Source organism: Mytilus californianus, unplaced genomic scaffold, assembly GCF_021869535.1.
Source record: "Mytilus californianus isolate M0D057914Y unplaced genomic scaffold, xbMytCali1.0.p SCAF_21, whole genome shotgun sequence".
NCBI classification, from domain to species: domain Eukaryota; kingdom Metazoa; phylum Mollusca; class Bivalvia; order Mytilida; family Mytilidae; genus Mytilus; species Mytilus californianus.
This window is the reverse complement of record NW_026262670.1, coordinates 4,960,690-4,974,308: the sequence shown is the minus strand read 5'-3', so window position 1 is coordinate 4,974,308 and position 13,619 is coordinate 4,960,690. Positions and strand designations below refer to the sequence as shown.

Below are 13,619 nucleotides of genomic sequence, written 5' to 3'. Positions count from 1 at the left end.
CTCAGTAGGCACATGTTTATGTTAGAGTGTTACCCTTAGTTATACATAAAAGGGGCCTCAGTAGGCACATGTTTATGTTAGAGTGTTACCCTTAGTTATACATAAAAGGGGCCTCAGTAGGCACATGTTTATGTTAGAGTGTTACCCTTAGTTATACATAAAAGAGGCCTCAGTAGGCACATGTTTATGTTAGAGTGTTACCCTTAGTTATACATTATAGGGGCCTCAGTTGGAACATGTTTATGTTAGAGTGTTACCCTTAGTTATACATTATAGGGCCTCAGTAGGAACATGTTTATGTTAGAGTGTTACCCTTAGTTATACATTATAGGGGCCTCAGTAGGAACATGTTTATGTTAGAGTGTTACCCTTAGTTATACATTATAGGGGCCTCAGTAGGAACATGTTTATGTTAGAGTGTTACCCTTAGTTATATATAAAAGGAGAAGGCACATGTTTATGTTACAGTACTTATATGTGTTAATAGGACTGAATAGATAAACCTAGCTAAAATTGAGAATGGAAATGGGGAATGTGTCAAAGAGACAACAACCCGACCAAAGAGCAGAAAACAGCCCAAGGCCACCAATGGGTCTTTAACACAGCGAGAAAATCTGTCACCTGGAGGCAGGCTTCAGCTGGCCCGTTAACAAAAATGAATACTCGTTCACCTTACAAATATTGTTTGATTTCAATACAATGGCCAAGTTTTGTTTTTATTGTTGAATATATTTCTAGATTTCTTAACCCCAATATTTTGTCCATCTTGCATTGTCCAAGGAGACTTACTGGACAGCAATAAATCGTGTCCACTGTCAAAACAATGTATGGACAAAAATGAACAAAATACGGACTACACGAATGATGTGTTTATAACACACTATAAACAAATTATCAATTATAATCCAATTCGTAGAACAAATATTTTTATACATCTTTGGTCAAGGGACTTTATTCTTAAATGTGTTTATAACAGTATTATGACTTTTTTCAGAACTTGGGGCCCCAACACGGGGAAACTGAGGAAGTATGTCTCATGGAGAAACATGTTTATTAATAGGCCACATGTACTGTTTAATGGTTAGTAAAATATAAACATGTTTATTAATAGGCCACATTAACTGTTTAATGGTTAGTAAAATATAAACTTTAGATACAGGGAGAAACATGTTTATTAATAGGCCACATGTACTGTTTAACAGTTAGTAAAAAATTAACTTTAGGGTTCATTTAGTATGAAAGGAACTGGATTATAAAGTGACCCATCTCTTCTCTTCTAGTCATTGTGTGATAAGATTCATACCTGAAGTGCTAGAGATCTCCTTCTTGGTCAAATCTAAGACTTTGCAATAGGTATTTGCTGCTTTCTTGTCAATTTATGAGTAAGACCAAATACAGGAAGTTGATTTATAAGTATGAACGAAGACAGGAAGTTAATTAATTAATGAGTATGAATGAAGACAGGAAGTTAAGTTATGAGTATGAATGAAGACAGGAAGTTAATGAGTATGAACGATGACAGGAAGTTAAGTTATGAGTGTGAAAACCACAGTCGTAAATACATCAGATACATTTCAAATCTTTTTATCTCTCAATGAAATAGTGAAATCATGATACATATAACTATAGGAGTATTGTTTTTTTTATAAATATGAGAGGGTTTGTTGTTTTGTTTTTCAAAAGGTATGAAAAATGAAAAGGGTGGAGTACTGGATGTCTGGATTGAAGTTCTTAAAATTTCTGATTCTTACCATTATTTATTTTCCTCTCTAACAGGTTGCTACATTAGTAGGACATCCTATATGAGAGTAGGAGAAAAGAGTCTGGATTCATTCTACAAACCATGGCATCTAGTGGAATATTTCAGATACATGAGATTCTTCCCAGATGGTAAGTTTATATCTCCTGCTAAAACAGTGCAAAGAGAGCAATGTCTAGACTCTTTCTACAAAATAAAATTTTGGCCATTATATGCCACTGCAACAATTTGTTTGGGCAACTCTTCTGAAAACCACACAGCAGAATTTCATGAAACTTTGTTGATAATTAGGACATACTATGCAGATGTTCATATCAAAAGGAAATTATAATTCAATGTTTTTTCTTAGAGTTATGCCCCTTTGAATAAAAATTTGGTTACAATATACCACTGCAACAGTTTGTCTGGGCAACTCTCCTGAAAACCACACAGCAGAATTTCATGAAACTTTGTTGATAACCAGGAGATACTATGTAGATGTGCATATCTACAGAAAATTATGATTCAATGTTTTTTCTAGGAGTTATGCCCCTTTGAATTTAGAATTTGGGCATAATTTACTAATGCAGCAGTTTGTCAAGGCAACTCCTCTAAAACCATACAACAGAATTTCATGAAACTTTGTAGATAATGGGGATATACTATGTGGATATACATATGAACATAAAATAATGATTCAATGTTTTTCTAGAAATTATGCCCCTTTGAACTTAGAATTTGACCTCCATATACTCCTGCAACAGTTTGTCATTGCAACTCCTCTGAAACCACACAACAGAATTTCATGATACTTCTTAGTTAATGAGGACATAAAATGTGCATATCCACAAGAATTTTTGTCTCGCCTTGACAGAGTCAAAAAGCAAGACATATATAGGTATACTGTTTCCAGAGGCGGTGGCAGCGGCGGCTGCAGGGGCATTGGCGGCGGCAGCGTCATCGACAATGTATTAATTTGTGAATAGGTCAAAAGTGCCTTCCTACCCCAACCCCCCCCCATTTGTTTCTGAAATAGTTCTCATTGAAAACTAAGGTTAAATAACTAAGTAATCTACTGCCTTTTCAATGAAATAATATTTTGATATTCAGGTGTTATGTTGATGATGTCCAGTTCAGAAGACCCCTATACAACACTGTCAAAACTTAGGTCTGAAAGTACCAGAGAACAGGGACTGCTGAAGGGGCGTTACAGATTTAATGGAGACAGGGTGAGTCTAATGTTCTATACAACACTCAAAACTGAGGTCCCAAAGTACGAGGGAACAGGGACTGCTGAAGGGTCGATACAGATTTAATGGAAACAGGGTAGGTCTAATGTTTTACTGGGTCAAGGAATATAGTGGGACTACTAGTGAAGGGCTGTTTTAGATTTAATTGAGATAAGGTAGGTTTAATGTTCTACTGGGTCCAGAAGAATAAAGGGACTACTAGTGAAGGGCTGTTTTTATTGAGACCGCAACCTAACTGAAGTGTCAAGAAATATGAAAGGGATTTCCTGTACTAGAGGGATATTGAAAACTTAGTGGAGATAGGAAAGGTACAATGTCCCTGTGGATTCATTTATTTCCGTGGGTACCAACTTTCGTGGATTAAGAAAAACTTGCATGTTCGTGGATATTTAATTTCTTTTTTTTTTAAGTCTGCATACAAGCCTAAAGGAAATATCATTCGTTGAAAATTTATTTTCATGGTTCCCCTGTACCCACAAAATCCACAATAAATTGGTATCCAACAAATAATATTGAATCCACAGTACCAGTGACTCCTTTAGGGAGATTTCCAAGAGTTCTTAAAATCTTCAAGCCTATTGGTCATTAGCAATGCAACAGAAAAAAAGGCTATTCAAGAATGGGATTGCAACCATTCTTGGATATGTGGATATATACAATTTGGAGAGATTTTCAAGAGACCAGGCCAAAGGTCAAGGTCAAAGGTACTATAAATAGATTAAAAATTTGTGCAGATGCTAAATCAAATTCTACATGAAGGAATGCAACCTTACTTGGATATTTGTTCACATATGATAAGAGGAAAATCCCGGTTGATTTTGAAATCACTAGGCCTAAAATAGATTTGTTTAAGACAAAATTTCTGTCTTAAATCATAACAGAAAAGAATCGTATCTTAAAGTTAAAAAAACTATGCCATCAGGTCACTACTGTGGATTTATATATTTTTTGTGGGTACCAATAATGTGGATTGCGGAAAACTTGCCTTTTTGTGGATACATGATTTCGCCAAAGTCTGCATACAACCTGATAGAAATTTGTATTTCGTTGAACATTTAAATTTGTTTTTCACCTGTACCAACAAAACCCACGAAAATTGGTATCCAACGAATAATAATGCCTCCACAATATAAGTTTTCCCCTTTATAGGTTGCACTTTGTAAATACAGCTGTTTCACAAACCACGCCTCTTTTGGGGAGATATATAATAGCCGTAAAGGGAGTTCCTATGAGAAATTGCATTGTCTATATTTACAGAAATGCAACCTATATGGGGCTTGCTGATTAAAGGTTCTTTAATTTCTTCAGCTGGTTCCATATCAAACATTGATATAAATTAGGAGCTACACTACAATAGTTTATTACTCTTATGACCAGTTCATATGTTTTCTGAAAACCAGATAGCTCCAAAAAAGAATAAAACCACCACAAACATGAAGTCTGACATGCACTTGAAATTGTCTGTGGTTAGGACGGACAGTTTTTGAGAACATTGAATTTCCTTTTTTAATAAAAACAGACTTACACAGCATATTTAAAGGGTATTATATTATTTAGGGGCAGAACCTAGTGTACTTCAGCATTGGCATAGATTGTGAAAATTTGATGTGGAACTTTTTTTTTTTTTCAAATATGTTATTAACGTCTTCATATTGCTTTTGTAGATTACTTCTGTTTTGAAGAGAGTTAAAACAAAAGACAGCTCGTTGAATTACTACCCATGGAAACGTCAACCAAGGCAACAGATAGATCCAAATGATATGGAACAAACGTTTCAAGTGGTAAGTAAACTGTTCTATGAATTACTACCAACATAGTTATCAACAACGGCAACAGATAGATCCAAATGATATGGAACAAACGTTTCAAGTGGTAAGTAAACTGTTCTATGAATTACTACCAACATAGATATCAACCACGGCAACAGGTAGATCCAAATGATATGGAACAAACGTTTCAAGTGGTAAGTAAACTGTTCTATGAATTACTACCAACATAGATATCAACAGCGGCAACAGATAGATCCAAATGATATGGAACAAACGTTTCAAGTGGTAAGTAAACTGTTCTATGAATTACTACCAACATAGATATCAACCACGGCAACAGATAGATCCAAATGATATTGAACAAACGTTTCAAGTGGTAAGTAAACTGTTCTATGAATTACTACCAACATAGATATCAACCACGGCAACAGATAGATCCAAATGATATGGAACAAACGTTTCAAGTGGTAAGTAAACTGTTCAATGAATTACTACCAACATAAATATCAACCATGGCAACAGATAGATCCAAATGATATGGAACAAACGTTTCAAGTGGTAAGTAAACTGTTCTATGAATTACTACCAACATAGATATCAACCATGGCAACAGATTGATCAAAATGATATGGAACAAATGTTTTAAGTTGTAAGTAAAGCAGAATTTGTGAATACAGTGCTGCGCCATCTAGCGACAAATAGAAGTCACGTCCACTCCTACTACATTATTCTTGACCAATGAGATCACTTGTAGTATCTTTAGATCAGAGTTGAATTTCTATTGTTTAAATGAGTTACATACCAAAGAACTTCATTAAATTGATTTAAAACTTTAAAAATGTCACTAAATATTAGGATTTATTTTAGGTGTAAAGAATCTTGGCATAAATTACATGTCTGAATTGTTTATTTTACATTTTCTACATTAACAAGTGATCACTTTTAGCGTTTATTTATTAAATGCAGTCAGTTACAAGTGTGACCAATGGAAATCATCACCTCTTCTATAAAAAGTTCTGTCTCAATCTGCTTTGAGAAGAGGGGAATGAATCATAACCCCTGGATAACAAAGATGACATTAAGTATGCACATTAAACATCACTGCATCAGTCTTATAATGGGATACATATTTATAGTTTGGAAAGTTTTTTATTTGCTGTTTTATTTTATAGGAAATGGAAATCCAGAATCACAAAGACAGATGTCACGCTAAACTTGTGTGGCTTCATTATTCTGTTACAACATGTTATAAGTAAGTAGAAACAGCAACCCAACAAAACACATATACCAAAGAGGAGATTCACACCACTCAAACATTGATTGATTGTAGCTGATCTTAAGACAGCAACACAACAACACACATATACCAAAGAGGAGATTCACACCACTCAAACATTGATTGATTGTAGCTGGTCTTAAGACAAAAACCGAACTACACAATTAAACTAGTAAAAGTTTGATCCAGCTCATGGGTTTTATTAAACTGTGGATTATTATAATTTCTTGAGTACTTATTTTCCTTGATTTTATTTGCACCGGTGACTGAAGGATAAAAGTCTTAACCAATATATAAATATCTGTAAGCTTGTATGCAGAATTATTTAAAACCATAAAATTAAGTATCCATGAACTTGCATTTATCCTAGACCCAGGATATTAGATATCACAATTGGATTCACGAAAAGAGTACATATACAATATCTGCAACTAATTCAAAGCACCATCTTTGTTAATTAAATTGTTATTATCAATAAAATAGTATAATTTTGTACATTTCTTTTTTTTAGGGCAACTGGACAGTTGAATGAAACAGATTTTGAACTAAACAACAAGAATTACCCCCCTTTGTTATTTTCTCGTGTCCTTAGTTACACTGCTGAATCTGAATCACCTCTTGAATGAAACAGATATCAGGATCATCTGAGCACTTTAACCCTGACAACTTGATCACTTGAATGTTTGAAGTATAGCACACTTTATTCATATACCTGGTAGATTTTCATGTTTTGTGTTAAACTTTTAATTTTGATATTTTTCTGTAAACATGTTTGTTTTATTAATATTAATTATTATTTTATTTTATATGGTATAACCAGATTTAACACTTTTAGTATGAATTACTATTGTAATATTGGATTTAATTTGTTGATTATATCAGAGACGATTATTTTTTGTAATTTTTACAAAATGTTGTTTAGTGAAGCATAAGCTTGACATCAGAGCCTTTCTATTTAAGAACAAGTTGTACCAAGGGGAGCGATTTTTTTGTACTAGCTACCTTGAACTTTTTTTAACAGTTTCAATAGATGTGAGTTTAAAGAGTTATTTGGTGCTTTTCTACCAAGCATGCAACCATTTTTAAGTACCAGCCCTTTTAAAAATCATGCAAAATGTAAATCATGTTGAGTGGAAAGGCTACACATGTTTTTATTTTTGTATCATCTTATTGATTAAAAAGGATGAACATTGTAAAGTTTTCCATTTTGACCCTTAATTTCTAGGTGAGATAAATAAACTCTACAGAATGCAGCATAAAATTTATGTTAAGGGAGATAACTCCAATAAGATTATAAAGAATTTCTAGTGAATAAATGCTGATTATCTGCCCTTGTAAGTAGGAAGTAAATGGAAGACGTCACTCAATCCTTTCATCTACAAGCCTATATCATCTGGTTGACAAAATTAAACATTTATAACTTTTTATGAAGTTCATAAAATTAAAATTTTGCATTATTCTTATTCCGACTATCACTTGAAAGATACAGCTAAGACTAGATGGCTCAAAAAAAAGTATTCTTGAGTAGAGTGACATGTGCCCCAGAGTTATATATCTTGAGAGTTGTATTGCTGACATAGATTTGAGTCTAATACAAAGTATTGTTTACTTGTCCAGATTGTGTATAATTATATATGTTGCAATTTGTTTAAAACTCATCAGACATTCAATCTATCAATCTGACTTTACCCCAATGATACTAGTGTGTTTTAAGGGGCTACTTCCAACACAAAGTAAGGCAACTCTTTATTGAAAAGTTATATTGTTTTCTGGTTACAGTCACCAAATCTGATATAAAAATCAAATGATATTTATATGAGGAGCTGTTTATGAAATTTTCCAACATCCTTAATGAATCTATCATGCATTAATTAACATAGACACAAGAACTTAATGTTAAGAATAATAAATTTTAGATTTTAACGGTTTTATTAGAGACTTTCAGATAATTAACATACTTATGCATGTGTGTGATTTTGATTTAAATAATGTGTTTAACTATGTCTAATGTAACATGTATTGCATTTGTAATGGAATGTTTTCAATTTGGATTGTCTTCCCCTTATCAGAAAAAAACCATAAAAAACCTCAAATGTAAGACATACTCAATGGAGCACTACACATATGTCTGATAGGTTCAATAATTGGTAAAGTATAACTTATATTGTAGGTCAAGATATCTCAATTAGAAAATAAATCAATAATCTTCATATTTATTTTCTTGTTCAGTTCAGCTGGTAAAACTTCATGTCTTTTTTTTTTTATTTCTGTGGTACAATTCAATTCCAAGATAAAATTTTATTTTATGTGTTGTTTTTTTGCGTTAAGTTTGTGGCAGCAGTCTATGGTGATTTCAATGATATACTAAAGATATTGAAGAAAATGGCATAAAAAGTTGGCATCTGTAGTGCACAAAGGTCATAGATAGGTTTCCTTTGGTCTATCGGAGTCTGATCTAAATGGTATATTAAAGGCCTATGGACTCTGTATAAAAAACTGTCATCTGTAGTGCACAAAGGTCATAGATAGGTTTCCTTTAGTCAGTCAGAGTGGAATCTCTATGGTATACTAAAGACCTAAAAAAAATTGTATAAAAGCATCTGTAGTGCACAAGGGTCATAGATAGATTTCCTTTTTATAATCAATCAGTCAGATCCCAATGGTATACTTAAGACATAAAAAAAATTGTATGAAGGCATGTGTAGTGCACAAGTGTTATTGATAGGTTTCCTTCTGTCAAAGATTGTTATCATAATCTTGTGTCATATATTACAAACTTATCAAACATCTTATGAAATGCACTCTAAGTGTGTCTTTGGATAGAGTGGGGCCCAATGATTCAATTTCAAAGATCTACTCCAGAACCAATTGTAACAAAACTGAACAGGGATATTGCTTTGAAGATCTGTGACAATTTTCCTCTACTTTTATCTGTTGTGAGGCAGAGTGTAAATGGATATCAATGTGTTCATTTGTTGGTTTGCATTTTCTAAACAAGTGTCATGATTTTATTGAAACCTTAAAAAATTTATAGTATCTTTGTGATTGTGCACCACCTGTTGTATCATTGAAGTTTTCAATAGCAAAGCTTAACCTATCTTTACAGATGTGAGAGATGGGACAAACATTGCTTGTGTTGAGCTCTAATACCAGATTAACTTAATATGTTTCACTGTCTTTAACTGTCATTTGGAAGAGTTCAGGTATTGAATCAAAAAGATAGTTACTGTAAATTCAGAAATTATTGTGATGTTTTTATTAATGGGACAAATGCAGCAGTATCTATTGGCAATAATAAAAACTTGTGTTCATAATTTCAGATGTAATTTTCTGTCTTAAAATTTTTGCATTCACATTAACTAGATTATGCATTTTTGCCAAAGTTGAAGGATTTGCAAAAATAGCATTTATTTATGAATTTACAGTATATAATTCGTTGTTATATTTAACTATTTTCCGTATGATTTTGTTCTAGCAGTGTTGAATATATTTAAAGCGGCTGACAATAGGTATTATATAAAGCTAGAACTATAGCATTGAAATCACCAGCGACTCTTTTCACAAAAAATCTTAAGAGGAAAAATACTCGAAAGTCATACACATTTCAGTATAACTTACGATCAATTTTAATCGTAAGATTTTTTGTGAAAAGAGTCGCAGAGATATATCTGTATATATTTTATTTATTGTTACAATGTAAATATTTAGTTATAAGTAATGTTTTATGATTAGTTATCAATGAAAACATTAGGTTAGTTAATTGATGCTTGGGTAGTATTGCTTTGTTAACAGAATAATTTGAAACACACATTTTATTGGTATGTAATTTCTTCAATAATTTACATTTTTATCTGAAAATGTACTCTGTTAATTAATTGTCCATTCAAAAGCACACACAAGGTATAAAACATCTGTTGTTGATATTGATTGGCTGACGTGTGCTTGATGACGTCAGTATATTTAGATGCCAATGATTGTAAAGTTTCACATTATTTTCAATTTACACCCAAATAATTCCTTAATAGACTATATTCATATTACTGACTTTTGACTCTGGAAAATATGATTTTTCAAGAGCGTCACTGATGAGTCTTATGTAGACGAAACGCACGTCTGGCGTATTAAATTATAATCCTGGTACCTTTGATAACTATTCTCTGTGATGGGACATCCTGGTACTCTATAAAAGCAACAAAAAGAAGTAAAATCAAACATATAATTGGTACATTTTGGGGGGAAAGTGTACTGTTTTTTTTATGATTTTTTTGTATGTAGAAAACATAAAACTGTTAATTTTAACCCCCAATTGTACCGATTGTAATATTGATTTTTACTTCTTTAAGTTGCTCTTACCTGACCGAGTACCAGGATGTCTTACCACAGAATAGGTAACCTGTCTAAAGAATATAAAATCTGGAGTCAAAAGTTGGTAATATGAAAATAGTCTATTGGAATGTTTTGTTTATTTTGCATTAGAATGGAAATAACAAATGTATTTTAAACTTGGCCTTGGTCAAACTTGGTTTTACTGTAGCAAATATTCATTTATCATCACTGGGTTAACTAATTTTGTACAGTAAAACCATCTTTTATGTGGGTTAAGCTGAAATACAATACTGTTATATATGAATACGCTTGCTGTTCGGTGTGAGCCAAGGCTCCGTGTTGAAGACTGTACTTTGACCTATAATGGTTTACTTTTATAAATTTTGACTTGGATGGAGAGTTGTCTCATTGGCACTCATACTACATCTTCTTATATCTATATACATCCTAAATAGAATCTAATGAATTCATCTTGTTTTTAATAATTGTGTTGTCTTGGCAATCTAAAATTCCAATTTTGTTCAGTTTGCCAAAAAGTTGAGTAATGTTCACATTATGTGTCAAACAATACTTTATGGAATACATACATGCTTATAGAAATATTATCAACGGGTAAATAGATTTATTTTTGGTTATCAATAAAATTTTTGATCATATTCACATCTTTACACTCAACTATCTTCATCAATATTAAAGTTAAAAGGAACAGAAAAACTAGACCTTAGATTCAACAGAACAAATTTAGTTCTTCCATGTAAAGTGTGGACACATGTATTTTAATGACAAACCAGAAGAGTGGAATCTATTGACAAAACTTCTTTACAGTTTAAGCACACATCTTAATTGCTGTTTAATAGTATCAAGGTTTTTAATGCAGCAATATTTGATATTGAATTTGTTTTGAATTTTAAAGAACAGATTTTTATGTTAATGCTGTTGAATTGTGTTAAAACAGGAGAGTTTTAATAAAGAATGGCAGATATAAGAAAAGTTTTAATTGTTAGTATACTTTAACATAGATCTTGGCAGTATTTGTAGCACTTGAAAAAAAAATTAAAACAACATGTTAAAAATTTCATGCTTCCGAAACGCTTTTCTGGATTTACCTTCATTAGGAACGCTCAATGCAGAATATTTGAATGCCAATGATGTATAAGAACAGAATCAGTTAAGGAGCTATATGACCAAAAAGGACATAAAAAAATAGCCAAAGGTCAACTTTGCCCGAGGGAGTTGTAAACTTAGTTTCTTTATCATTTGAAAATTTATAAACAGACAGTTTAAGAAAGGTTTGTTATAAATCATGTCAATACCAAACAAACTTAAGTACTGACTACTGACCTGATGATACCATCGTGGACTGATAGTCCACCAGCAGAGGTATGGACCCAGTGCTGTTAAAAAATGAAAACAACACATATATTCATGCATCCAAAGTGCTTTTCTGGATTTACCTTAAGGAAGTTTGCTACTCAGTTTCAAAATAACAAGCTTTTCATAACACTATTATATATTGATAGGGGATTAATAAAGGAACCAAAAGAGCAAAAAAAAATATAGGTCCATGTGCTTGTTTTTGAGATATAAGCCATTGAAATTTTGGCGGGAAAATGTTCTCTCTTGATTTTTCATAGCTTTATCATTGACAAGTTTAAGTTCTCAAAAGCTATTGAAAAATAACAAAGATTTTATAAGACTTTTACAGATGCCTTATATTTATACATGTAAAAGATTTATAAAAAGAAAAATGGGGGTTAGTGGGCAAATTTTTTTAAGGCATTCAAATGGATACAACCAGAGGATTCCGAAAATCTGACAAAAATTCCAAAACATGACAAGCGAACATCCTTAAGGAACACTCAGAGTAACATGTGTTAGCAGCATCAATAATTTAAGTTTGTGATGAAGTCAGTTTAAAAAGAACCACTTATCGTAAGTCAATGATAATGATTACTTATTTTTTTTGCCAACATTAGGGAGCTACCATTTGATTTTTATGGGGGGGCTAGGATGAAATTTGAAAAAAATAGGCAGGACAGGTGTTTTGAGTAAAAAAAAAAAAGGCAGGATATGATTATTTGCAAAAAAAAAAAGGCAGGATAAACTGAAAAAAAAAATGCAGGACCGAATAGAGTGAAAAATAACTAGGCAGGACCGAATAGAGAGAAAAATAAAAAGGCAGGACCGAATAGAGAGAAAAATAAATAGGCAGGACCGAATAGAGAGAAAAATAAATAGGCAGGACCGAACAGAGAGAAAAATAAAAAGGCAGGACAAAATTTTTCATCCTAGCCCCCCCCCCCATAAAAATCAAATGGTAGCTCCCTTATAAAAGCTGAATGTGGAAATTATATTTTCCTAGTAGCAGTCAAATATATTATTGGCAAGTCAATAATTCAAACCTTATTTAAATCTATAGTCATGCGACCTACAATTTCAACCTTAGCTGGAGATGGGTTGTGCATGTTCTGTTTTTAGAAAGAAGAGAATGTCAACATTGGAAAGTGAAACAAAGCAGCCACCAGAAAGAACCACTTTGAATAGATATAGGAAGATGTGGTATGAGTGCCAATGAGACAACTCTCCATCCAAGTAACAATTTATAAAAGTAAACCATTATAGGTCAAGGTACGGGCTTCAACAAGGAGCATTGGCTATAAAGGGCCCCAAAAATTACTAGGGTAAAACCATTCAAACGGGAAAACCAACGGTCTAATCTATATAAAAACGAGAAACGCGAAACACATATGAACTACATGAACAGACGACAACTACTAGACTTGATTTGGCCTACAAAAATCATTTTTTTACAAGTAAAAGGATTACTTTATTCAACTATGACATAAAATCAAACAGAAAAATCTTCTTTATTTGATAGCAGGTGCTTGTCTGTTTATTTATAGTTATATTTATGTTTATATCAGGTCATATGACTATGGGCATTATTCTGAGGTCATCTCAATTGTTAATTAGTCTTAAGTAGTGTTGTCAACAGTTAGTCGGTTAACTGGTTAACTGTCGGAAGGACCGAATATCGAATACCAAAACGCTAACCTGTTAACCGGACCTTTTTTCAATTTTAATAGATTTGATATAAATGTGTATTGAAAGCATTAAATACATTTTGTTAAATTCTAAATTGATCATCGTGGTAATTAATTTAACATTTCATTTCCAGTATTTTAATTCCTATTGTTAACCTTGAAAACATAAAATTAATTGGAACAAAGACAACTTGTCTATGAGCTCGGGGTCAAGAT

At 32.4% G+C, this 13,619-nt stretch overlaps 1 protein-coding gene across 2 annotated transcripts in view; it reads left to right on the top strand.

Annotated features, from left to right (window-relative positions):
* LOC127731990 (F-box only protein 9-like) overlaps positions 1-11,349 on the top strand; it is a 37,664-nt gene extending 26,315 nt beyond the window's left edge. For both annotated transcript variants that reach the window (XM_052241026.1, XM_052241025.1), the window contains exons 9-14: positions 995-1,080; positions 1,777-1,890; positions 2,849-2,967; positions 4,653-4,769; positions 5,930-6,009; positions 6,545-11,349. In XM_052241026.1, the coding sequence (XP_052096986.1) occupies positions 995-1,080; positions 1,777-1,890; positions 2,849-2,967; positions 4,653-4,769; positions 5,930-6,009; positions 6,545-6,659 (631 nt within the window). In that variant the 3' untranslated portion in view covers positions 6,660-11,349. The remainder of the gene's footprint in view (positions 1-994; positions 1,081-1,776; positions 1,891-2,848; positions 2,968-4,652; positions 4,770-5,929; positions 6,010-6,544) is intronic.
* The last annotated feature ends 2,270 nt before the right edge of the window (positions 11,350-13,619 follow it).